Below are 24,289 nucleotides of genomic sequence, written 5' to 3' on the forward strand. Positions count from 1 at the left end.
ACCCTCCTGATGGCAACTTGACAAGCCGCGCGCGGCGCTAGTCATGTTTCGCGTGTAACGAAACCATAGCGCGATCTATTTCGACGCCAACGCCATCTATCGAGCGAGGGGTCAGTTACCGCTCAGTTTTGTTTAACCCGTAGAATGCTTATGTTATTATTTTTGACGAATAATATTTAATAATAGGCTTTAAAATTGCATAAAGTTTTTTTTCATATGTTTTTTTTAGCTCCTTCAAGCATTTTTGATGATTTTTTAAGAAGTTTTGATGCTTTATTTTGCAGTCAATCTTAAAGTAAAAGTACACTTTCAGGTATTATATTCCAGTTTAAAAGCAGTATAAATTATAAAGCTGCAACCTAAATGCTTCAAGCGATTTAAATAAACGAGGTGTCATTAAATTCGTATTGTCGCAGGGAATGTTACTCTACGTGACGTCACACCTAATCCAGCATGGCGGGTGAGAGCTCGTTTTTATTTTCAACGTGACGATAAAAATGTTCTAAAAATAATATGTGGGTCAGCTAAACCGCTATTACTCAGTTCAATTTAACAGTATATACTTTATTGTGAAGTTTTTAAAAGGTATCTTACAAATGAAATATTTAACAGAACTATTAAAAACATGTAAGGTCTTTGTCACAGTATCGCTGATTTAAGGAGACATCAGCGTGCAGCGCCATCTATGATTTTTATGCGAACTAAACTTTATCAGTGGTTGATAGTGGTTTACTTTGATTATTATTTAGCAGATAACGTGTAATCGACATAGCAAACATTTGTAATCCGTCTCATATCGAATTTATACGTCTTTATTAAACGCCCGTTAGCTCAACTATTTCATTCACCTCCATTTGCGGTATGATAATAAATGTTCTTTCAAGTAATGTCTATGGACTTTAATAAAAAAAGAAATATTATGTCAATACTTATGTAAACGACACAGAAACTTAAAAATATAATAGTTTGTCCTTTAAACACGAGTACGATCTCAAGTACTTTGTTCAAAAAAAAATCTGTATCTGTATTATATTTGGAGTTTATTCAATTACTCATGTAAGTAAGTATTAAATGCTCTCCGGAACAAAGCCTTGACAAAAAAATAACATCTGAAATATATTTCTAATTGTGTACAATATCTCTCTATGATTGAATTGTGTGTCGCGGGATTTGTGTAAGCCAATACGTCGGGCCAAGGATTCAATGGATTTTCGTATAATAATATTTTTCCCTTCATAGGTGATGTACTAGTCTTCTTTTCTTATTAAAAAACGGTTTGTGGAAGAAGAAACGCAGTTTGGGTAATAATAAGTAACAAAAAAAAAACTGACCTAGAAATAAATGTTAATTGTCTTACCTAATTATGTATTAGGTAACAATTCGTTTTTTATTTGTTCGGATTTTTCATTACTTTTGTAAATGGTAAAATTAAAAACTGCATAAATATAAAATTATGTTGCACTAAATAAATAATCTAAATAAATAATATTACATGGACATTTTAGGGTTGACTTTTTACGGTACTTAGTAGGCTGCTTAAAGGAAAGTATTTAAGAAACAATTTGAAATATAAGTCTTCATGGGAACTAAGCGTGTTGCTATAAGTTTCACCAACATCGGTTTAGTAGTATAGCCTTTAAAACATAGCAGACAGACGTACAAACTCATACATTATCACTTTAAATTATATTATTGCTTTGAAAAAATAGCATTACTACGTATTTATTGTTCCTGTTCAATAATTTAATACTACACAAAAAAATTACACGAAATGATTATAATCTAATTTAGAGGTTTTTTTTTCAATACTTTTGATTTGCTGACCTATTGTTACAAAAAAACCTTGAATCATGATAACATTTACTGAATCATTTCCTAGTGAAGTATTAGAGTGGTCGATTTAGTTAATATCAAGGACTGGCCGAAGGCATCAATTATTATTACTCATAGCTAAGTGTGTTATAACTATATGTACCAGACTTGGAATTAGTAGATAATATTATAACACAACATTTGATATTAGAAATAAGGTACTTTACATAATTATACCAATCAACCAGTAAAAATTATTATAAAGTTGGAAACCTAAAAAATTAAAAACCATTGATTAAAATTAGGCTCAGTGGAACTCTATTAACCGACTTCAAAAATGGAAGAGTTACTTTATTCGTAGTTATACTTTTTGTAAGTTTGTAACGTCAGAATTTTGTTCTGGATAAACTGAGTTTGTTGATAATATATTTTTTTTTCATTGTATTTGAAATACTTACTATCAGTTTTGGCTTAGTAGTTTTATTTAAAGTCGGTTTTATGTTTTTGTTGACAAATGACCTCAATCGGGGCATATAGCGTCTAAGAATGTTGTAATACTCGTACCACCAAACTATAACCCATGGACGCATAAAATGTATATTCTGTGGAAGGACCCATATACAACAGATTAGCAAAAAGAAGCTATAACGAAGAAACGTAGAAGAAAGTCGACATATGGGAGTAGAATTCTCTATGACTGATAAAAAATTTAATTTTAGTGACACAAGAGTAGATATCAATGAACTTACAATATCGGAAATCCGTTCAGAAATACGTTACAGGTACAGTTTTAAAGCCTATTATTATCATTATTTGTATAAGGCTTCACATAAAGCCTCCATTCACAATCCGCAATTATTTTTACCTTAATTGTTTTACAGTAACACGATTGATTATTTTTTCCCCACGAATGAGGTGGAAAATTTGTAATTAAGCAGACAAAGACCTCGAAAAACCTTCACTTTCATTAACGTTAAAATGAATTTGACGAGTTTTTGTGTTAGTACTAATAATTAATCGTTTATTTTAGGAATTTTTGTGTGAATTTGCGAATTGGAAGGACTTCTTGAAGACATCCACACGTCTAAGACGTCTACACAGAATAGAAGTGAAAGAGATGGATGAACGGAGTAGGGTGATATGAGGAAGAAAGAATTCGAAAGACTTCTAGAAGACAGTCTAAATAGAAAAGAAGTAGATAAAGAGACGGGAGAATTAAGTGAAAGGTGATATGAGGAATTACCAGATAATGCTGAGATATTCAGTTGTAAGATTGAATGGAAGGATACACATTACTAGAAACAGAAAAATTAGAAGAAGATACTGAATATCTTACAAAATCTCTTGACTAAATCTAATCTGAGATCTTAAACTTCAGCATAGGCAAGAAAACAAACAGGAAAAAAGTGCTATTGTCCCATTCAGAATATTAGAATGAATATAAGTTTATTTACGTTCAGAACATAAGTCAGTACTTCAAATTAGTCATATCGTGCAACACCTAACCAGTGCTAATAATAGGCAGGTGTAGAACTATCAATTTGTCTATAATCATAGGTCAGGAGGTCTTAGCATTTCATGTATTGCTCCAGTGAACTTTGATATTTGAACACAAAGAGAATTATTGGAATGGATTTGCTAACTTGTCAGACGTGAATTTGGTACTAATTTGTAGATAGGGATATGGACCTAGTCCTAATTATGATTCGACTAATGGAGTAAGCTTGGTTTATTTTGAATTTTGAATTCTCAAATTTAATTACTTCTCCATTTATTTCTAAAATATAAGCATTTTACATGTCATAAAACGAGTGGTACTATGGAAAATAAATTATTCTGTTAAGTAAAAATATGAATTTTCACATGATCCTAGCATGCATAAAATTATTATGTAATTAAGTAATTTTTTTATAGTTTCTTTACTGTTTGTCGAATTTCAGTCGGAGCACAAAGCAACACGCATATAAATGTTCCTTAAGGCCAAAAATATTTTTTACGTTAACTCACGTCGTCGTTCGAAAATAACAACACCAAATGGCAAATATGCTTCACTCAAAACTTACTGAAAACCTGACGTCATTTCATAAGCATAACTCCATAAAATCATAGCACGTAGCAAATTCTAAAAGTAGATCCTTTAATAAAATTTGTCCCTTTTTATCGAAATCTCATTGTAAATTCAATATTTGACGCGTTTCTATTGAACATCAGTGTATTGTTAAGAGCACAATATAAATGGTGAATTGCCTTCGAGTCTGGAATGTACTCCTGATCTTATATTTCTTTATTTGAGTGTTATGAAAGGTTTTAGTTTGATAATATTTCTATTGAATTGAGATTTTACACGAGAATAAATGTTTCAATCGAAATAACTATTGTGATCTGTTCAACTGTGCATTTAGGTAAAGTATTGCGTTTGTGGAATTCTCTGTTTTAAAACAAAGTTGAAATTATTATTTTTATGTTAAAATAAAATTCGATATTGTATATCTGCTTGTCAAGTTAATGTCGTGATAAATGCTTGTTACTTCTTTATGTGTGAAGAGCGATGTTAAACATAAGGAAATCGGGATATTGACTTGTGAAAAGCAAGTAGATCTTGTGGGGCTTTATTATAAAAAAATGTCATGTAACGATCGCCAAATGTTGTTCTCATGAGTTTTATAAAAAAAACCTAAATGTTATCTATAGACATAGAACAAAGAAAATCGTACTAACCGTTCCTAAACCTACATTTTCCTGTTATTATAGCGGAAACAGAATATTTTAAGTAATCTGTGAAAATTTCAACTGTCTACTTATCACCATTCATAAGGTGACAGATAGTCAGACAGACAGTAGAGCCTTATTAACAAAAGTGCAGTTTTTCTGAAACTCCCAAATCACTATCGCACCAATATTCTCATTACAAACCATAATTATATTCCTATTACCAAATTAACTAACACCAACACCAATCGATGTATGATAAACTACAATGATTACAATAATAGCTAAAATAAATAAAACGTTCTCATAATTATAGGCTGCGGGCCCTTTATTTTCTCCTCAATGGCCACAATTACACACTTGTTTACTGCGAGGTGCGGTAACTATTGTGAGTAACATTACATGTGCTGGTTAGTTACGTTAACACCCTTTGTAATGGACTAGTTATTTATGACTGTAAGTATCTAGCGTTTAGTATTTATTTTCTTGGATTGGATTAGCACGTGATAAAAGATTTTTTGTTTCTTCTAGAGTTGTGTTGTAATTTCTTGTGTACAATGTTGTAATGCTTACCTGAATATGTCTTCAAGGATATTTTTTCTTTATTTGAATTTAAGTTTTCGCTTGTTTCGAGCTTCTTTTAATTTTGCTCCAATCATCCCACAATCAATATTCAAAGGGTAATCTATGTATTACGGGTATCAGAATTATAGAAGCTATCTATGGGGTTTGACACTTGACTGAGCTAAAAAAATATGTTGTCTTTCGTATTTTGTAGTACTCCGTTCATCATAACTTTCTCAAAACGTCCGTATGGTTCTTAAAGATCAACCATGCATAACCAAACCTCTTTAAAGCATCAAATAATCCATCATAAGGTGTTGAGAGTAGCAAAACCCATTAGCATCCCTCAGGGAGGTACATTTGGGCCCGTTCCCATTATCCTATAAATCACATTCGCGTTGGCTACTGAAATAGCTCCATTGCCTTTCGTGCGATTTATAAATAGGGATGAATGAAACATTCGAGTAATCGACATAGTAACAGCATATTTTGATTCAACTGTTAATGGTTGTGGAACACGTGATCCTGTGATTTGAAAGGTAAGCTATGGGATTCTAGGTACATATTATGTGCCATATACCGGAAGGATAAACAAAAAGCCATTTTTACAGTGTGATGGCTTAGCAGATAAAGTAAAATTGAAGCTAAAAGCGTAACATAAACTTTTATTTCATCGATACCTGAAACGAACAAAAGACGAATTAATGCTACTGTCTAATTTACTAACGAACACATGGATTTCAATACATTTTAGAAGCTAAAAGCAATAACATAAGTTAAGAAAACCTAATTCAGAACTTACTAGACACCATTTGCATATAACGTTATCCTGAACATCGGTGTGTAACAATAAATTGAGCAACATTCACGCCCTAATCTTGTAAACCGTGAACATAACATTACAAACTTCAAACGCTAAGTTCCCACAATCTGATATGTTATTAATTAATAAACGCAACTCGCAGTAGATGGCGCCACCGAGCAAACTTTCGACGCGCGCCTAAAGTTGTCCGAAGCTGCGCCTAGTTTTAGAACTATCGCGCTATTACAGCCGGGGCTGCGGATTATTCACACCTCAGGTAACACGAATTAGTTTTAAAAGGTATGATGTTGTGTAATTTGTTAGATAGTGCAGTTTTAGGTAATAGGTAATAGCCTATTTGTAGCTCAGGTCGATAATAGACACATAAGCTTATTACGTAGATGCGTAGTGCACAACTCTTGTTATAAAATAAATTATAAAGCCTTCGGTAATTGATAGAAAGTGTTCACTGATCGAATGTCAAAAGGAAAAAGAATTAAGAAACATTATTTTGTGTTAATATGCACGAAGCCTAGAGTTTAATTTTGAATTAAATTTGAAACAATTGAAACAAGTGCCTGCATAGCTGAACTACGTAAAACGTATCTTATAAAAACCCCTGTACAGCTAATCTTCGTCCCGAAAAAGCAAACTGAAAACCAAAAAGCAAGGCTCGATTAAAAGTTTACAGTTATTAATTAATAATTATCAGAAAACAAACTTTAATTCCGCAAGAGAAGTTTGAGAGCGTCGCTCACCACACGAGCGAACATATTATTCACACCTAGGTTTCATATAATTTGGATGCAAGTTATTGAAAACTTTTCCAGTTTATGCCAAGCTCTGAGAAGAGTGGTGAATATTTTAAAGGATGTTGTAATGGGAACGAGATTACGGGTTTTTCGGTAATGAGCGATTTTGATGTTCTTAAGTGTACGTTATAATTTGCATCTAGGTGCGTACTTTAGGAGATTTAATATTGGGCAAATTGATATGGGAGGACAAGATTTAGTATTGACATGTTTAGAAGGTCTGATAGCTATCAAAGAATAAGGCTGTAGTAAAGTGCATCATACAGTTCAGCTGATCCCGATAAGACTGAAGGTTAACCACAATATATTACTGGAAAAGACTATTGAGAAGAAGCAGATCTGAATGACATTCACAAATCAGACACAAATAATAAAATCAAAAAACTTCGTTCAATCGAAACATGATTGTAGTCGCAAACAAAAAAACCAGTTACTGCCAGTAGTGTCAATACGAAACTCAACAATATAAAATCCATTTAATTTAGAACTAGGTTCACAGCAATACTGTATAGTAGTGATGTGGACTCTGTACATGCACAGCTATGAACTCAGTGGTCTAATTTCCCAACGGGCGCATTCGATTTGTTGAACTATCGTCAATGCTAAATTCACAAAGTCAATATTTCCGAAAGTTTCGATATTCTATGGAAAGGTAATAGGTTTCGATGGAGGTTAATAGTCCCCTTGTTTTGTGATTGAATAGATAATCGGGATTTCCTTGGGATTGGGTTGATTGACGTGTGGCTTCGGATGGTAAGGTACTCACACGACTTATGTAACTTAGGGGAGTGCAGAGAATTTTAATGTTTGTCATGTAAAAATCATTATGAAATGCCATTGAACATCTTATAGCATTAGCATTATTTAGACACTAAGCTTGTGTAATAGCAACTGGTCGAGATTTCAATTATTTTCGTTGCTTAACTTATTAATGTTTTTTTGTAGAACTTGTGATTAATTGTCTTGCTGGGCAAAGGCCATTTTTTTGTTCTTCTAGACCTCTTCTGAAGTGTCACGATTTCTGGCCATATGTTTAAAAATATAATAAGAACTTTCAAGAAGGGTAAGCAACTAGCAATGACTAAGAAGAATAGTTATATTATCATTACTATATTGAACATCCGTCAGCACTAGAGGGATGTTCCATATGAAATAAATTCAGAATGCTCTGTGTAAGCAAAATTGTATTTGATTATGTGTGTACCGTACAATGCTTATGATAGGTAAAATGATGATGTATCATCAAAGACACGTCAATCCGGTGATATACTTGATACAGTATAATTATTATGAGGTTTAGCGTTTTGTTGCTATGTGAATTTTATTAGGCTCCGAAAATAGAAGGTGACGTTGCGCCTATGGCTGCGCATCAAAATTGCTTCAACAATATCAAAAAAACTTAAACATAGCTTTAGTCCATTATGTGTTAAAATTGAAAGTTTCAAATCCCAGGGTTCATTGTTTCGAAGACGATCTAAAAGTGTAATGGCAAAATGAGCGTAGTATTTGAGTTGTAGTTCAAAACGGCGCCCTACCTTAAAACAATGCCGTACCAACTGTTGCTGATGAGAAATATTCGAGGAATTTGTGAGATAATTTATTAGAGTCGTCGTTATCATTTATAATTTTGCGGACAGAGAGAAAAACAAATTTGTTGTTTGTTTAGCAGTGAGACGTATATTGTCTGGTATTATAGTCAAAATAATACCTACAATTTTATGTTGAAAAATAGCCAAAAGTCTTTGAGAGTTTGCTAAAAAATTAAATAGTTTTATGGCGTATTTATAAATCTTACATTAACTGACTGATTGATGAAATTGAATACCACTGCATCCTGTGGGACAACAAAACAACTCCGACGGTTTCAAAAACTATGAAAAGCTAGGCAATACGTAAAACTGCAAACAAATCCATCACAAAAGCGATACAATGGTGGAGGTAAAATTTGCGGTGAAAATTTCATCCCCCAGAGTTTTATAAATCACTTCTATTCCAGAATAAACTCGCCTGCCATTCACAAATAGTACAATATCTCACGAACTCGATCCACTGCTCAGTATTTGAGTTACCTGCTAGTAAATACAGCCCGAGTTTTGACACGAAAAGCCTTTCCAAATTAGATTTAAAGTGTAAGTGAAGTACTTTCGAGGCACAATAGCCGGATTCGAATGCGAGTTCATGAAGAATGTAGGATTGTCGGAGTTACATACATTCTGTACGAGGAAAGTGTTTTGTTTAATGTTGCTATGGTTTTGGATGTCAAGGATTTGAGATACAGTTGCGTTATTTTGTTAGGATTTAAAAGTTGTGTTACCAAAACATTTTAATTTCGGTTGGTGGAAACAGATTGTTTAAAGTTTGGTCAAAAACTGACATGACTGATGTGGATCTAATTGAATTTTATCCGAAATCAATCTTTTGACCAAGATTCTTGTTGCTATGATGTTTCATTTGATTATAAAAGTGGTTGGGAAAAAATAACCAAGCATATTATACCATATCTGAATTTGATACGATTTACCTTTTACCTCACTTCAATTCTATTCACGCCATTCACAGTACATCCGATATTCTGGTACTACAGATTCTATAAACTAATCTACCAAAACACTAATCCGATATAACTCAAATGAATTGATTTATCTATGTCAAAGGGAGAATCAGGAGCTACCATTAGTCATTAGATCCATCCATCATTTTGTATGATTAAAACTAGCTGATCAATCACTTACGTTACGAAAATGTTAACGTGTTTTCCATACATGATTGGCTACAAAGATATCTGGTGTTTGCCTTGTGGGTATTTTGTTTTATATGTTTTTTTCATCTTATTTACTGTCTCAAACAATATTTCGAAATCTAATATATAAAGTTCCCGTGTAACGATGTTAGTTACCGTACTCCTCCGAAACGGCTTAACCGGTTTTTTTCAAATCTTATAATGCGTATTCAGAAGGTTTGAGAATCGACTAACATCTGTTTTTCATACCCCTAAGTGATAAGGGTTGCTCACACTAAAAAAAATATTTTATTTTTTGGACGAAATTGTTTGTTTTTATATTTTTTATAATGTGGCATTAGAAATACATAATAATATATAATCTGTTTCTAATATAGTACCCACTTTTAAACTATAACGTTACTTTTAGTAGTTTATTTATTTTTTCTCTTTATTAAGGTATTTAGTAACTAATTAATTATTGCACGGAGCAGACTTCGCTTAGATCAGATCTTAAAAAAGTTTGGTTTTTTAAATTTGTTTCCATAACTTAGTTTTTGTTGTATCTGAAAATGTTACTTAATACCTCGTCTTGTCTTTATGATTAAATGTAAATAAAGAAGTTCCTTCCTTTTTAATAATATTTAAGTTATTGTTGCATCTTTGATGAGACCGGAAAATAAAGTTCTTCTTATATTTATCACCCCATTTCCACCTAGTTCCAAGATTTGTTCCATTATCTTTTAAGTTATTGTTTTGGCTTATACTTAAAATTCTATCTACAAGCACTACGCTTGTTGTCTTATCGTTTTGGTCTGGATTTCTAAATAAAAGTCTAGTTTTAATTTATAGAACGACTTAATGAAATTTATTGACTTGGTTCCCAGCACGAATAAATTATTGAGTTTTGTGGTTAACGCCATCACGAGGAATGTAAAACTAAATTCTGGATTCGTTTTAGTTTAAAATTAAATAATAAACTTGATCTTATCTCTTGTTGTAGAATAATTTATTTTATATTTATAACTTAGCTTTAGTGCGCGGCTTCGTTCGGCATTACTGCTCTGCTCTTTTCAATGTGATGATATAAATAATCTATTGCCTTCCTCAATAAATGGGCTGTCCTAGTACTGAAGGTTTTTTCAAATCATAACCGCAGTTCCTGAGGTTAGGGCGAAATTAAAGTTATCCTTTCGTATATACTACCTCCCTAAATCATCTAGGTCACATAACTATCTAAGTTATGTACCCCAATCATTACACCTAAAACATACTGTTACGACTTAGATATGATCAAACAAGAAGTCGCTTCACAAACTACAATGAAAGATAAAAACAAACACGAAAAAGGAAACAAATTAAGAAACAACCCCATTTATTTTGGGAACCGATCAAAGATAGTCCGGAATCAATAAAGATATAAGTCGCCATCGCTAAGAATACAAATCCATCACTATTTCAGCACTGTCACTGCCCAACTGCCCAAACTGGCCGATATTGGACCACCCTTTTCAGGCTAAGCCTTTGTTTAATATTCACGTGAACAGTCAAAGCCTTACATGAGCTTTACTTTTATATAGTTTTCTTTGTGATACAAATATGTGAGCTATTTTTATTTTCAGTAAGTATTTCGTTGTGTTCAACAATTTCGTCTAATGTTGACAGTTTTCGGAGGAAGGGTAAGTATGCGGATTATTTTGGACGAAAATAGTGACTTGATGGTATGGGAATTATTTAAGGAGGTAGTAAAGTTTCTTAAGAGTTTTCGGCCTTCCTTGAATTGGATTTATCCTGTGGAAGAGAAATGTTGCTTTAAGCCATGAACTGCTTCCACAACCATCGATATTACTCCAAGGCGAGGTAGTACCTCTTCGGTCTTGTTGGATTGCCGTTCCATCGTCCACCATCGTGCATTAAATGCTATGACGAAAATCATCCAGGACATATAACGAAGTATAAATAATTAGTTCGTACATTTAACGTTGCCCTTTTCAGATTGTTTTACCTCATCATTATTAAAGTCTAAATCTGTTTCATGGAGATAGGTCCGAAAATAAAACTCTAAAAGTTTCGAAGGCAAGAAAAATACCTAATTTTTCCTTTAGATATTTCATCTGTTTTTTCAGGCTTCCCGAAAGTCAATAGCACCGGTCTCGGTGAAGTTTTCAGTATTTAAAGTTCAGACTAAGTTGAATTCTGTGAAACTTTGTCTGTGTTATCAAATAGTTTTATACTTTGAGGCTTTGCTGAAGTATTTTTGAGGAAACTTAATTGGTGCAATTTTGCTTGTGGCTATGCTTTTAAAAATGTGCCTTACAAAGAGCATGAAGTATTATTTTTACTTCTCAATTTCCTTTCAAGCAAAGTCACTAAGTGTCCCTCATTAAGTGTCGCTGACTTGTTCTGTTTCTGGGTTTTTTGCGCATGTACAAAAAAAGCACTCGTATATCATATAAATGCATGTCCTACGCAGAGATCGAACCCACGAATCGTCATGCAGTGAGATTGGCGTGGTCACTCGTGCAGACTACTGTACACGTGCACGTGAGTTTCACTTATTAAATAACTTTAATGTATTTCAGCGGTCCGAACAGCGTTGGCCCTTGTAGGAATGTTGCTGGTCTAAGTGAAGTTTAAAAACATTAACATCTGATTCCAAAACGTCTTTATGGAAGTCAAAATTATTCAGACTAGGGTACAAAGTATTCGCTTTTTAAACGTCAAAAAAAAACAATAGATAGTACCCCGTATCGCCTTCCCTCGCCACTTCCTAGGACCAAAGTATCCCGTTCATTGTATTGAATTTTAGCTCCGAAGACAAGTGAACAAACAAACAAAGCGAGGAAGTGAATACTAAAGATAGGTGCTTACTCTTAATGTACCTAATATCAAGATTTATTGCGGAAATCTCAAATCTTGAGTTTCAATCTAGTGACATTATACATTGCGTGCTCAGTACGTATTACAAGTCGGTATGTTAATACAATACCGTGATTGTAACACAAAAAACCCCTGAGCCTCATCAACATCTATGTAATATGGTAATTAAAACGAACGCGCAACGTACGCTAGCGCCCATATAATTTGAATTCATTATGTTCTCTTTAATTAAATTACCTTACTAATTGAGTATTTTGTTCGCGTTGCTACTTTTACTGATCAGAGTGAATATTTTTGGGAGTTTTGGGTGTTTTTTTTCGGACACTCGGTCCACGATAATACTGCGTTACCCTATGCTGAGATCAACGTGGTTAGCAAGGACAGTTTGTAACTTCTTAGTGATATAAAAAGGTGTTTCAATATTTGAGCTACTCTGATTTAACGTCACCATTAAAATGTTGTTATTACCAAAATCAGAATCTTTTTCTGTCAAGTCAATGTACCTAGGCCGTTTTTCAGGTACTTTTAAAACGTTGTAATAATGACTTTAGTTGCGCAGTTTCAAAATGCCGATCCCAGAATCTGTAAGTTCCGAGTTCCAAGATAAAGTATAAAGATTCACATTTCAAATAAAATCTTTAATGCATCTCCAAAACCATGAGGCTACATTAGAAAGTGTAAATAAGAGGGTGCATAACACGTTATTGGAAGGCAGTCGGGATTACAGAAAACCATTAGTTACTTTTGCAGTGTGGAAGCGAGACAGCGCACTACAGACTGTAGAGCAGTGTCTGTATCAGTCTTACTTTAAGAAGTGATGGTAGGCCCCCAGACCCTAGTTATGTGTACCCTCAGTACATTACACCTTCATATACAAAAGCGTATGTCTCAGGACAGTTGCCTCTTCTAATTAGTCTATTGCTGCCTAATAACTGAAGGAGATGTTTAGTTGACACGATTTCGACATGAATTCTTAAATTGAATGATTAATCTGTGTTGGTATTGAACAGTTAGTTATTTCCATAGAATGTGCGAAAGATGCATTAAGGCCTTATTTCTAGACACAACTAAATTGAGGATAAAGTACAAACACTAAATAAATACAAATAAAATACTGGTTATAAACGCTACTCGCCATACCGTAAGATGTGTCACGATACATCAAAAAAATCTCTCAGTGCCTTAAGTAGCTTAGTAGCCATAGTCAGGAGTAGAAGGTTCTAGTCCTTTCTAAATTTTACCATTGTTATTGTATTTGACTATCAAATCATAATTACAATAAAAATAAATTGGCAAAATTTGAACCCCTCCGACATCGTATCGTCCCCGTTTCGCGAACCCTTACTAAGATCGGAATCTTATTAACAGCAGGGCGTATCCATGTGACGTGTTCACTACGAGATCTTATTATTGGACATAACCGCTTAATTCGCTTACTTGATTGCTCTGCGTTACTGCAAGCACGTGTGGAGCCTGAATTTGGGGGAAGTCATGATTATTACTGTACTGTTCAGATGTTCTGTTAAAATTTCAAGTAGATACTCATTAGATGTGTCGAATGGCTGCTTTGGGGTTATATGTACGGATTTGTGTGGACGTAGGTGCAGGTTCGATGGTCAATTGTCCAAGTACTATTATTTTATACTTTTCTACTTGAATGATATATTTTACTTGTTATTACGTGTATGTTATTACGAAAATAATTCGTAGATAAAAAATCTAAGGTATGATAAGATAAATTGGATTTTAATAGGTGAGTTGTAAAAACGTTTCGCTGGTTCGATCCCCGCATAGGACAAGTATTTGTGTGATGAATTCAGCGAATGCGTGTTTTGAGTTCATCTTTGTGAATGTGACTTGAATGGTACTGAAATACACGCATCGACGCCAGGGTTAAATTACACAGGGGGGCAAACACTTTTTTTTACTAAATTTGCAATATGATCCGCTTCGCAAACAAGAAATATATAGGAATAGTTACAACGATACATTTAGGATTCCAAAAAAATCACATAATATTACAAAGGTTCGGTAACAGATTCGCGCTCATTTTTCAGTAACGGCTGGTATAAGTCATTGCGTAGCTTGACCCTATTTTAGGTCACTTATCATCTCGGAAGGTATAATTCTATAACATGTGACATGTTTTGCATGTCTCGTTGCAATGTTTCGCCATTCTTCAAAATCCTATCTCTTTTTAATTACACTTATATTATGGTAGAAGGTAAACCTCTTACTTAGATGACTGTCAGTGCGTCCGTCTTCGGGATGAATCTCATGCATGATGATAGCTGAATAATTTAAACATTTTCGATGTATTTCTGAATAAAGATAAAAATCAAAGTTAGGCAACAATTGCCCGGTCATAAAATGTTTGAGGGTGCCAAAAAAAAGGCTATCGACGAATTTTGATCTGATTTCAACGAATTTCCTTAACCTAAGTCCATGTCTTCGGAAACATCTATGTCGCGAGTGTCCGAGTCCTCAAACATAGTGTACCGTATATTTTTTTCTAATTTACTTCCATCGACCACCTTCAGAAAAAAACAAGTGCATTCAACGCATAGCCTCTTTCGTTATACACATAAGCCCGACGAATGCTGGCTTCTTAAACCCTTTCCCACTGGCATGGACAAACGGGCACAATAACTTATGCGACTAACACCGCGGAAGAAGATCCATCCTTCTGAATATACATCGCATTTTAGTGTAAATTTTATTCGGGTTAAGAAATTTTCTTGTGTGGAAAGAAAGGTGTTTATTTTTTTTGGTGCTTTTTGGATTTTTTGGGTAATGTTTGTGTTTGGTTTTGCGGATGTTGTGTTTACATCGTATTGGTTGATATATTTCTGGCTGAGCAGTTTATTTTCGAACTAACTGTTAATGAAAACTGCTTCTAGGACTTTTCTTAGCTGTAAGACAGTAATAATTAGAAATCCCAGATGGCAAAAAAATTATTCCCCACAATTTTTAAATGGCGCGACCGATGTTTCTCAAACACTTCTTAGAACACTTGAGCATAATAATTCCGATTTTAAAGCATAATGATACCACAGACAGACAGTCAGACAGAAAGGCACGTTAAATTGAATACTCCTCTTTTGTCTCAGGAGTGAAAAAACAATATATATTATTTATTTTAGCATGTTTTTCTTATTTATTAATAGTTATTAGATTCACTTTGAGATTTCGAACTAATATCACTTATCCAAATAGCGATTTGTCCCGAAGCATTGACAACATTCAAGACAAACAAAACTCTTTTCCACAAAAATTCTGATAAGAATTTAATCAAAGCCATATACTTGTTTTAAAAGTGCCACTGTCATGTCACACGGTCATGTCACGAAACGATGTTACGATACTTTTATTTACTAAGTTTGTTATTATGTATCGAGTTATCAATTTCTTATAATTATTTAGACGAACTTACAGAACGAAATCTAAATAAATTTGGGCGTAATGTGAGGAGAGACAGAGAGAGAAAGGTGAGACGGTCAAAAGAACGGAAGAGTCTGATACGTCAGGAGTATGATTATGACAGGAGTCCAGTGGAGTTTGATGTGGCAAGTTTTATACAACCGGAGGAAGAGGCCGTTGAAGATGACGAATCATTTAGACACCGCAATAAGAAAAGGTAAGTATTATAAGTGATGTTAGCAGAGGTATAGGTTTACTCCCTTATGGTTTTTATGAATTTAGTGCTATAGTATTGTGCTATATAGACAGAGAGGCCTGGATGAGAAAGAAGGATGCCTTTGCCCAACAGTGGGATCTGGAACAGGCTTAGATAAATCTTTAATACAATTGTGTATACTTCACAAAATATGTTAAATAAAGGTCCTAATTTTTTTTGTGGCTTGGTTTTGATAATCTATAGACAATGCCCAGTCACTGCTATTCTATAAAGTTAATATAAGTAAGTGCTAAACTAAAATAATATTCATCTTTTCAGGCGACGTACCTCAAAAAGTTTCGATTATGGTGCCATGATCGGTTTTAATGTTGACGAGGGTAATAGAAAAAGGGAGAAAAGCCCTGACTACCTAAACATCGGTGACAGTAATCCAGATTTGAACATGAACCCGCCACTATTCAAGGACGCAATCAATCCAAAACATGTGAATTATAACTCGTTAGATGACTTGCACAGTGAAAAGTATGGACATGAGAAATTTAGAAACATTTATAAAGATGATCTACTAATGGACCAAAATGTAGTGCATAATCATGAAAAGAAATGGTAAGTAAAAAACTTTACTTCATCGGCCTAAACTTTTCCCAACTATGATGGGGTCGTCTTCCAGTCTAACCAGATGCAGCTAAGTTAAAGTGTTTTACAAGCAGAGTCTGCCGATCTGACTGACCCCTTTGATGTTTTTTGCCACGAGTAGTGACTAGTATTACAGCAATTAATACATGAGGCAAGAATCAAAACGGTAGTCCTAAGGATATTTATGGAATTATGGAAACCTTAATTTATGAGATTGTATTTTCACTATTCGATAAACTTTAGGATTAGGAGGGTGAACAATTTTACTGCATTGCTGATATTGATACTCCGTATTTGATTTCAATCATTGTTCATTATGTAACACAGTGTATTATTGTTTCAGTACACTCAAACATATAAAGTTCCCGTTTTTTTCCCATAACAAATCAGAGATCACGAAGCCGAAGAGAAATAAAAAGAGAAAACTCTTTTGCTTCAATTGTCCAAAGAAGGACGAGCATCGTCTCAAAATTCCGGATTTCAACAAGATAAGTGAAGACCCAGTGATACAGTTCAAGGTCAAGAGGTCTTATGAACAGAAGCTGTGTCCGTCTTGCAGGAAGTTGTTCGTGAGTGGCATGGACCCAAACGAGAGACGCAAGAAAACACCGAAACGAATCATACACAACAGTAGACAGTACTATCAAACAAATTTTCCTGAAGTGAGATTAAAAGAAGATGTAAAAAGTATAAGAAAGAACGTTGCATTTTCAGAAGGTGCTGCTTTAGACGACGGAGACAGAAAGAGAAGAGGCGTGGAGGCTGATAGAGAGAGGCAATTGAAAGAGTTAGAGGCGGTTCAGAGGAAAGTAGATAGTGTGGAAGTCGTTGTTCCTACGTTCGACAAGCCATCCGAAACGTAGTAAAGAATAGTCTTAAAGTAATGTATTGTTTAAAATGTATGCTTATTTTAGAGTAGAAGAATTTACATTATAATAAATATTATATTTTGTATACTTTTGAGTCTAATTGTAGAAGGTCATTGTAGATAAATCTTCCGGCATAATTCGACAATTACAATGTACTTTCATTTGTTTAACGTGAATTTTACTTATGATCTATTTTAGAATAGGCAATAAAGGCAAATATTCTTTTAGTACCTTTACGAGGCAACTATACTCGAGTCTTTACAAAAAGAAAAATAGCGTGCAATTTCGAGTTGCAATATATCGAGAGTCTACATCATTGTCTCGCATGGAAATATGATTTTTCCATCTCCACATTCTCACCGTAATATGCATAGGTTTTAAAATATATTGTTATTATAGATTCTTAAACTCTTCCTGTAAGAGAATTTATTTTACGAAGACGTGGACTTGTTTGTTTTTATTAGTCCTATTTTATCGAGATGAAATGTGTAAATGAGCATCTCATGCACCCAAATAATGAAAAAAGTAAGAAAAACATAAATCATTTAATTAAATTTAAAATCTTCTGTCTTCGTCTCACACGCCAAACATATTTGCTCTGTTGTGTAGGGACCATCTGTAACGAGAAGAAAAAATATCAGATAAGTTTAAAAGTAATTTACTCAAGATTTCCCCTTCCTATCAGGCCGCGGGTAAATAGCAATAATTTATGTCTGTTTCGAAATAATTAAGGTAAAGGCAAAAGTAATTAAAATCTTCCGAAAGCTGCTCTACTTGTTAATTCAACTTGCGAGTTTGGATCGTGTTTAAGCTGACTAGTAGATGCCTGCCGTGTTACTTATATCTCAGCTACTTAAGGCCACAGAAGCACAAAAACTTTTAACGGGAAATGTTACATGAATACTTAATCACGTCAAATAAGAATTATTTAAGAAGTATTTCAAATTTTAGGAGATTCTAGAAGTATCATAGGAATACTGGCCATTTTACCATGTTCTAAGAATCACTCCTGTTATTACATGGTGTACAATAAAGAATATTCTAATGTAATATAATCTTATGTTAGCTTTTTTAAGAGCAGTATGAAAAAAAAAGCATTGCGGTAACCCTTATGAAATTAGGAAGGAATTTGGGGAAAGAAAAACATCACTTACCGATACTAAACCATTGAGTGCTAGGTAAGCCGCTTTCTAGCCTTGCTGATACTATGGCTTCTCTCATGGCGATAGGAATTGATACCGTCATACATATTGGAGGCTCACTGCATGCTGTCAAAATAAAAGTTTATCAGTTAGATCAAGGTAAATCAAGTATTAAGAATCTGTGATTTTTCAATGTACCGAATTTTTCCTAAGATTAAAGTTGGATTTAAGAAAATGTATCTTTATTAAGATACCTTAAAAGTTTTGAAGTTCAAGAGCAACGGAAATCTCAACTCCAAATTTCTCTTCGACATTTTCCCAAATAGGTACACAATTTACGAGACAAATTTTAAACATTTCAGAAATAGCTTAACCTATTTTATATACATTACTAGAATAAAGTAGATCTTGCAAGCTGTCGCTATCGGGGGCACTGTGCCAAGGAAGTTAACAGCAGCCCCTTATCCTTATTTCTCACGGTTAAAATACTAATCTCCCACTAGAAATTGTTTTAGAAAAGCATTTTCGAGCATTTCTCAAGTTTATTTTTTGTTTTCAATGGCATTCATTGTTGTGTGACAACACTATACAACTTCATACCATATTAATGGTCGACTATGTATATTTTTAGGGAAATGTTTCCCTAAACATTTGTTTTTGGTATAAAAGTTAAAAAGATTGTTACACTAAAGAAATGAGAGACCTTTTTATAGCAGTCGGCAAGCAAACCTGTATAATAACATGTTTATTAAACACTGGCTTGTAACCAAGTACCTTTGGAGCCAAAAATTGGTTTCGTAGAATAAGATTTCTTTCTCAAATATATTCTAAAATCTTGTGGTATGTCTCTCGCTTGTGGTACAAAGTAGTTCCAAGTACGATCTGTCAAAAGTTCTCCTGTATTGGAATCGTAAACCAGTTTCTCGCTGGTCCAGTATCCAAGTCCCATGACGAAGGCACCTTCAACCTGAAATGTAAATATTACAAAGATATACTCCTATTAAGTATGTTAAACAAAATTAATGTTACGTGCAAGTGATAAGAAGCAGTAATGTTCTATCATGTGAACCGAACGTTGCAATAGAGATGGAAGAAATTTCTCAGCAAACGGAAATATCGCTAAGTTTATAAAAAGATTTTAAATACCTGGCCAATATCAATCGCAGGATTAATACTTCTGCCTACATCCTGCAGTATATCCACTCTTAATATCTCAGATTCTCCCGTCAACACATCAATCTCTACTTCAGCCAGTGTCACTCCATAAACCGTATAATTCTGAATATCATTTTCTCCTGTGAAACCGTGAGCTTGCAGATCGACATACTTCTCAAAACTTTTCTTTATCAATTCTTCCCAAGATGGGTTCTGCATTTGTTTTCTGATTGGCTCGAGTCTCGCTAGCAACTGTACACAACATTTTTCTACTCCCATGATAATATTTTGAGTCGTGAGACTACCTCCAGATACATTTGAATTTGGTGATACAATAGTATTGTTTTCTTTGATAATTATTTTATCTATTGGAACACCTAGCATGTAGGCTGCAATTTGTGCCGCTTTAGTATTAATTCCTTGGCCTATTTCTGCACCCCCATGACTTATAACAATTGTTCCATCGCCTTGAAACACTGCGAGGTTGACGTCGAAGTACCTTGCATAAATATGTTCCCATCTAAGAAAAACAAACCTTAGACCTCGTTTCTTCCACCTATTTTCCATATTAAATCTATTGACCGTTAACCTTCTTGTTTCATAATCTGAATTTGTTTTCAGTGTTTGGTACATTTCTATAAGGTCACTGTGTTTTGGGTCTAAATTTTTTAAGCGTATCTGGACTGGATCTATTGATAGTTCATAAGAAATCTGTTCCATTATTAGTTCAACCACAGCTATTTGTTCCATAGTTCCTTAAATTGCAATCAGAGGAAAAATTAGTACTGTAAATATGAAAAAATAATATACTATAGTCAATTTCTCACCTGGTGATCTTGCCCATGTGTTTTTAGCAGTATCTGTGATAGTATCGATACATTTGTGATTCCATATAGTGTCATTGTAGCAATTGTTATATTCGATGACCCCAAAATCCGATATGATTTCATTGCGCTCGTAACCATTGTCTTCATAAACATCATGATTGACATATTGAATAATGCCATATTTATTGACACCTGCCTGAAAAAAAACTCTTATCGGTAAAAATATTTTTCTAACTGAGTATCATAATTTAAGTTTTGTTTGAAATCTTACTTCGAAGTTGCTGGAACAAGGAAACCGTTTTCCTAGGGCTCTTGTGTTGGTCTCTAAAGGATGTATAATCCTGCATGGAATATTCAACTTCATTGCTACCAAACTAGTTGCTACTGCTGTTTGTATGATCCGTGATATCTTGATGCCAAACGCGCCACCAATACGACGAACATGGACGTCGATCCTAAAAATAAATGTGTTCTGAATAATTTTAACGACAAAATTCTCATGAGACGTGTACTCGATTGATTTGGATAAAAATAAATTTGTTTTTTATCACTATAATTAATATTAAGTCGGTACACTGTGTTATTTGCTCATTATCATTAAGTTAAAGTGACATTAAGGATGTACTTAACAACATCCTGTGTAGCTTGTTAAATGTTTTATTACTGTTTTCTTTTTCATCCGTAAGAATTTGAATACCTGCTCTGATCAAGTTTTAATGCTCTTGAAACCATCAACTGTATGGCTGAAGTCCACTGAGTAGTTGCGTAGACAGCTAATCCTTCTTCACTGGGTTTACTCACACTAACCAACGTCTCCAATGGAAAGTGGTATTGTCCGTAAATAGTATTATCTCCTTTGACTACTTTGGCTATATCCTGACCTCTATGGGTAGCTCTAATTTCTTTGTTTAATTTATTCCGTTTAGGATCCTTTTTAGCCAATTTCACATCAACAACTGGTTTTCCGACATTAATATATTCAATTTTGACAAAGTTGGCAGCTAGGTTAGCTGTCTCTTGACTATCGGCAACTATTAATGCTACAGGTTGATTGTAATATTTGACGTCACCGCTACAAAATACTTCTTCATTCATTTGGTAATTTTCATCTTCTGCTGGAGTAAAGGAATTTAAGCCAGGAATATCTTTTGCCGAAAAGAAAGCTATAACTCCTGGGTGATTCTGTAACAAACACTCCAAAAATTTAGCTGACGATACTGTAAAGGATGAAGTATTTAATTGAAATATTAAAATAAAAACTGGCAGTGTGTTTTAAAAGTCAGATTATTATTTTTACAAATTATTTATTATAATCATTATACACTTGCCAGAGCTTCTGTAGCATCTATAGATGATATTTGACCCTTTCCGATAGTAGACAGGACAAATGCAGCGTAAACCTCATTAGGGAATGGCGGAATATCATCTGTGTACATTGCTTCACCTGCACATTGAATCTGAAAAATGTAATTACTTTGTTTCACTTCTTCCACTCATTACTAAAAATTCCATGAAATGGTTTTAGGTAAGAACTTTTTTCTTTGTAAAAAATATTTGAGATGCTCAAACGACGATTTAATTTTGTTTCTTCTTTTTATATGTGCCAAACCATCGAGCGGCGGTTAATCCTGAAACATTGCTAGGAAACACTGTTCTAGACCAAACTATTCAGTTGAGTGTTCTCTGCATGTATAATGCTTTAGTTAATACATACCAGTCCTTCCATCTTCGGTATGGGCTGGTTTAGTGGCCATGTGCTGGGATCAGTCTCATACATTTGCTGGCCCTTAGAAACTGGTCGAGATTCATGAATTTTAATTCTTCCTGATTTGTACCTTGGATGAATGATGGACTCTGGACACAGAGTTAATAACCCCTGAAATTAATTAATATTTAATTTAACACTGAAGAGTTAAAGTTGCTTCATTCTGATAAAGATTGTAACAATAAACTTGTTCTTGTAGCACATCATAAAATACGTTGTAACCAAGTTCCAACTTTACAACTTTGACGTAATTTAATTCATGCTTAATAATACTATCGAGCAGTTATAATTCTACTCCTACCTTATAAAACAGCCCTAAAGCCAACTTTTTTCTATAAGCAACAGATTCTTCAGGTGGATTTTCAGTTACAACTAGTTCATCTTTTAAAGAATTTATTGCAGCTTGTAAAGTTTCGTTTTTAAACAACGGTTTCCCTATAAGAAACCTTTCGGTTGATGAAGCTCTGACAAACGATGGTGATAATCCACCGAACACTATTCTTGCTTGAACTGCTATATTTTCTGGAGTCAATTTATATAAAAATCCTGAATTCACTATTGCGTGTGCATTTTGAGACCGTGGCATCACCTAAGAAGAGAATTGTAATTGTATGAGTCGCAAATATCAATATTGTGCCTTCAAATTAAGAGTCATTTAAGCTGTCTCTACTCGTGTCAGTTCTTACCCTGGCTTACCTTGAAAGTCGTGAGTCTATACGTTTTGTTCAGCGGTGGTAGCATCACATTTTTAATAAGTTTCTTCTTCATGTCCATTTTTAGGAACTGCGTCATTGTTACAATTTGTGCGTTATTATTTGAAAACACTGAAAAGAATATTTTACTGTGTTAGAATAAGATTCAAAGTATTTTTGTGTGTTCATAATTATTTTGATGATTTTTCTTGGCTTGAAAACTACAAGTATTCCTATCAAATAAATTAACGCAACGTTCAACTAAATAATTTCTCTTTTCCATTTCGTAAAAAAACGACTCTGGAATTCTATCCAACGACTAAGGAAATCATTCCTTTTGTGCCGGAGAATTCTCAAACATTCGACGCATTTGCACAACACAACTCTAACTCAGATCTAGCATACGTTCACAAAATGCTTGTTACGCGGGGATGTTACCTGCGCCACGTCGCCCACAGAGGGTTTGGCGTGACGATTAATAATTATAAACAAAAAAAACTTACTGATGGTTAACTGTGCACCAACTGTCTCAAACAAGAGAAATATATCAGACTGAAACTCATTGTGCCTATGTTTTGTCATCAAATTGCCTGCAATGGAACCTACCTGAAACATAAACGTAAACTTTCACCGCCACAATTTTTAAAGGCTCGAGCGATTTTTATTCAACCTGTCAAAGTAACACTCGCTTATAATTCAGCTTTAATACAAAATAAACGAAATTGAAATCTCTTAATCTGTTCGGGAGCTATGATGCACAGACAAACTAAACAACACAACAGAAAATAAAATTACTTACATTCCTGACTGCTACATGGGCTACTAATTTAATGTGATCGTGTAAAACATTGAGATAGCTAAAATATTCTTCCTTAGCAACTGCCTCAAATATGTCTAATAACTCACTAAGAGTATTTTCGGCTCCAACGATAAGGTTCTGATCTAAAATATAACCTTTCAATTCTGGGACTTCTTTAATATCTATTAGTATTTCAGGATTTTCCAGAATATCATCGTTCGGGTAAACGCCTGGAAGAATAACTACATATTCATCTCTGTTTAACTTATTAAAAGATAATACTTGATCATGGATCTCACCTTTAGCTGTATTTCCACAAATAAGTTTATATGAAGCATTCGTTTCAGCTATAATTTTAAATACATCAACTATTCTAGTGACTCTGTACCAAAACTTTCCATCTTTAAGATTAATTTTCACTATTCCATCGTCAATGCTCAAATCATTCATAGTTACAACGCACCAATCA

General features: G+C 33.9%; 2 protein-coding genes and 1 long non-coding RNA gene across 4 annotated transcripts; 1 reads left to right on the forward strand and 2 right to left on the reverse strand.

Moving 5' to 3' along the window:
- The first annotated feature begins 15,601 nt into the window (after nt 1-15,601).
- On the forward strand, nt 15,602-17,527 carry LOC113503801. 2 transcript variants are annotated; one of them, XM_026885900.1, is made up of 4 exons: nt 15,602-15,935; nt 16,254-16,541; nt 16,915-17,208; nt 17,286-17,428. In XM_026885900.1, the coding sequence occupies exons 1-4, from the start codon at nt 15,652-15,654 to the stop codon at nt 17,335-17,337; spliced, it is 918 nt and encodes a 305-aa protein (XP_026741701.1). In that variant the 5' UTR covers nt 15,602-15,651; the 3' UTR covers nt 17,338-17,428. The 2 variants fall into 2 exon arrangements, with proteins under 2 accessions (XP_026741701.1, XP_026741700.1); XM_026885899.1 differs by having other exon boundaries at nt 16,915-17,527.
- A 475-nt stretch (nt 17,528-18,002) lies between these two features.
- Nucleotides 18,003-19,409, reverse strand: LOC113503854. Its single transcript, XR_003401519.1, has 3 exons — nt 19,357-19,409; nt 18,595-18,708; nt 18,003-18,056 (listed from the first exon to the last, which is right to left on the reverse strand). It is a non-coding gene; the product is annotated as an uncharacterized LOC113503854 (long non-coding RNA).
- Nucleotides 19,410-19,467: 58 nt separating this feature from the next.
- Nucleotides 19,468-23,828, reverse strand: LOC113503919 (xanthine dehydrogenase-like). The gene is made up of 11 exons (XM_026886063.1): nt 23,821-23,828; nt 23,525-23,627; nt 23,026-23,153; nt 22,631-22,918; nt 22,279-22,440; nt 21,893-22,021; nt 21,262-21,746; nt 20,836-21,019; nt 20,565-20,760; nt 19,729-20,492; nt 19,468-19,542 (listed from the first exon to the last, which is right to left on the reverse strand). The coding sequence occupies exons 2-11, from the start codon at nt 23,601-23,603 to the stop codon at nt 19,468-19,470; spliced, it is 2,490 nt and encodes an 829-aa protein (XP_026741864.1). The 5' UTR covers nt 23,604-23,627; nt 23,821-23,828.
- Between the last annotated feature and the right edge of the window lie 461 nt (nt 23,829-24,289).

Source organism: Trichoplusia ni, chromosome 20 (genome assembly GCF_003590095.1).
Source record: "Trichoplusia ni isolate ovarian cell line Hi5 chromosome 20, tn1, whole genome shotgun sequence".
In the NCBI taxonomy this organism is placed as follows: Eukaryota; Metazoa; Arthropoda; class Insecta; order Lepidoptera; family Noctuidae; genus Trichoplusia; species Trichoplusia ni.

Bases quoted from the DNA above. Each gene is read 5' to 3' on its own strand.
- LOC113503801 (XM_026885899.1), top strand. From the start codon at position 15,652: ATGTTACGATACTTTTATTTACTAAGTTTGTTATTATGTATCGAGTTA. The intron at 15,936-16,253 runs GTAAGTATTATA...TCATCTTTTCAG, and splicing joins AGACACCGCAATAAGAAAAG to GCGACGTACCTCAAAAAGTT. The intron at 16,542-16,914 runs GTAAGTAAAAAA...TTATTGTTTCAG, and splicing joins CATAATCATGAAAAGAAATG to TACACTCAAACATATAAAGT.
- LOC113503919 (XM_026886063.1), bottom strand. From the start codon at position 23,603: ATGACAAAACATAGGCACAATGAGTTTCAGTCTGATATATTTCTCTTG. The intron at 23,154-23,524 runs GTAAGTTTTTTT...TATTCTTTTCAG, and splicing joins TGGTGCACAGTTAACCATCA to TGTTTTCAAATAATAACGCA. The intron at 21,020-21,261 runs GTATTCAAATTC...ATTTATTTTTAG, and splicing joins TTAAAACTTGATCAGAGCAG to GATCGACGTCCATGTTCGTC.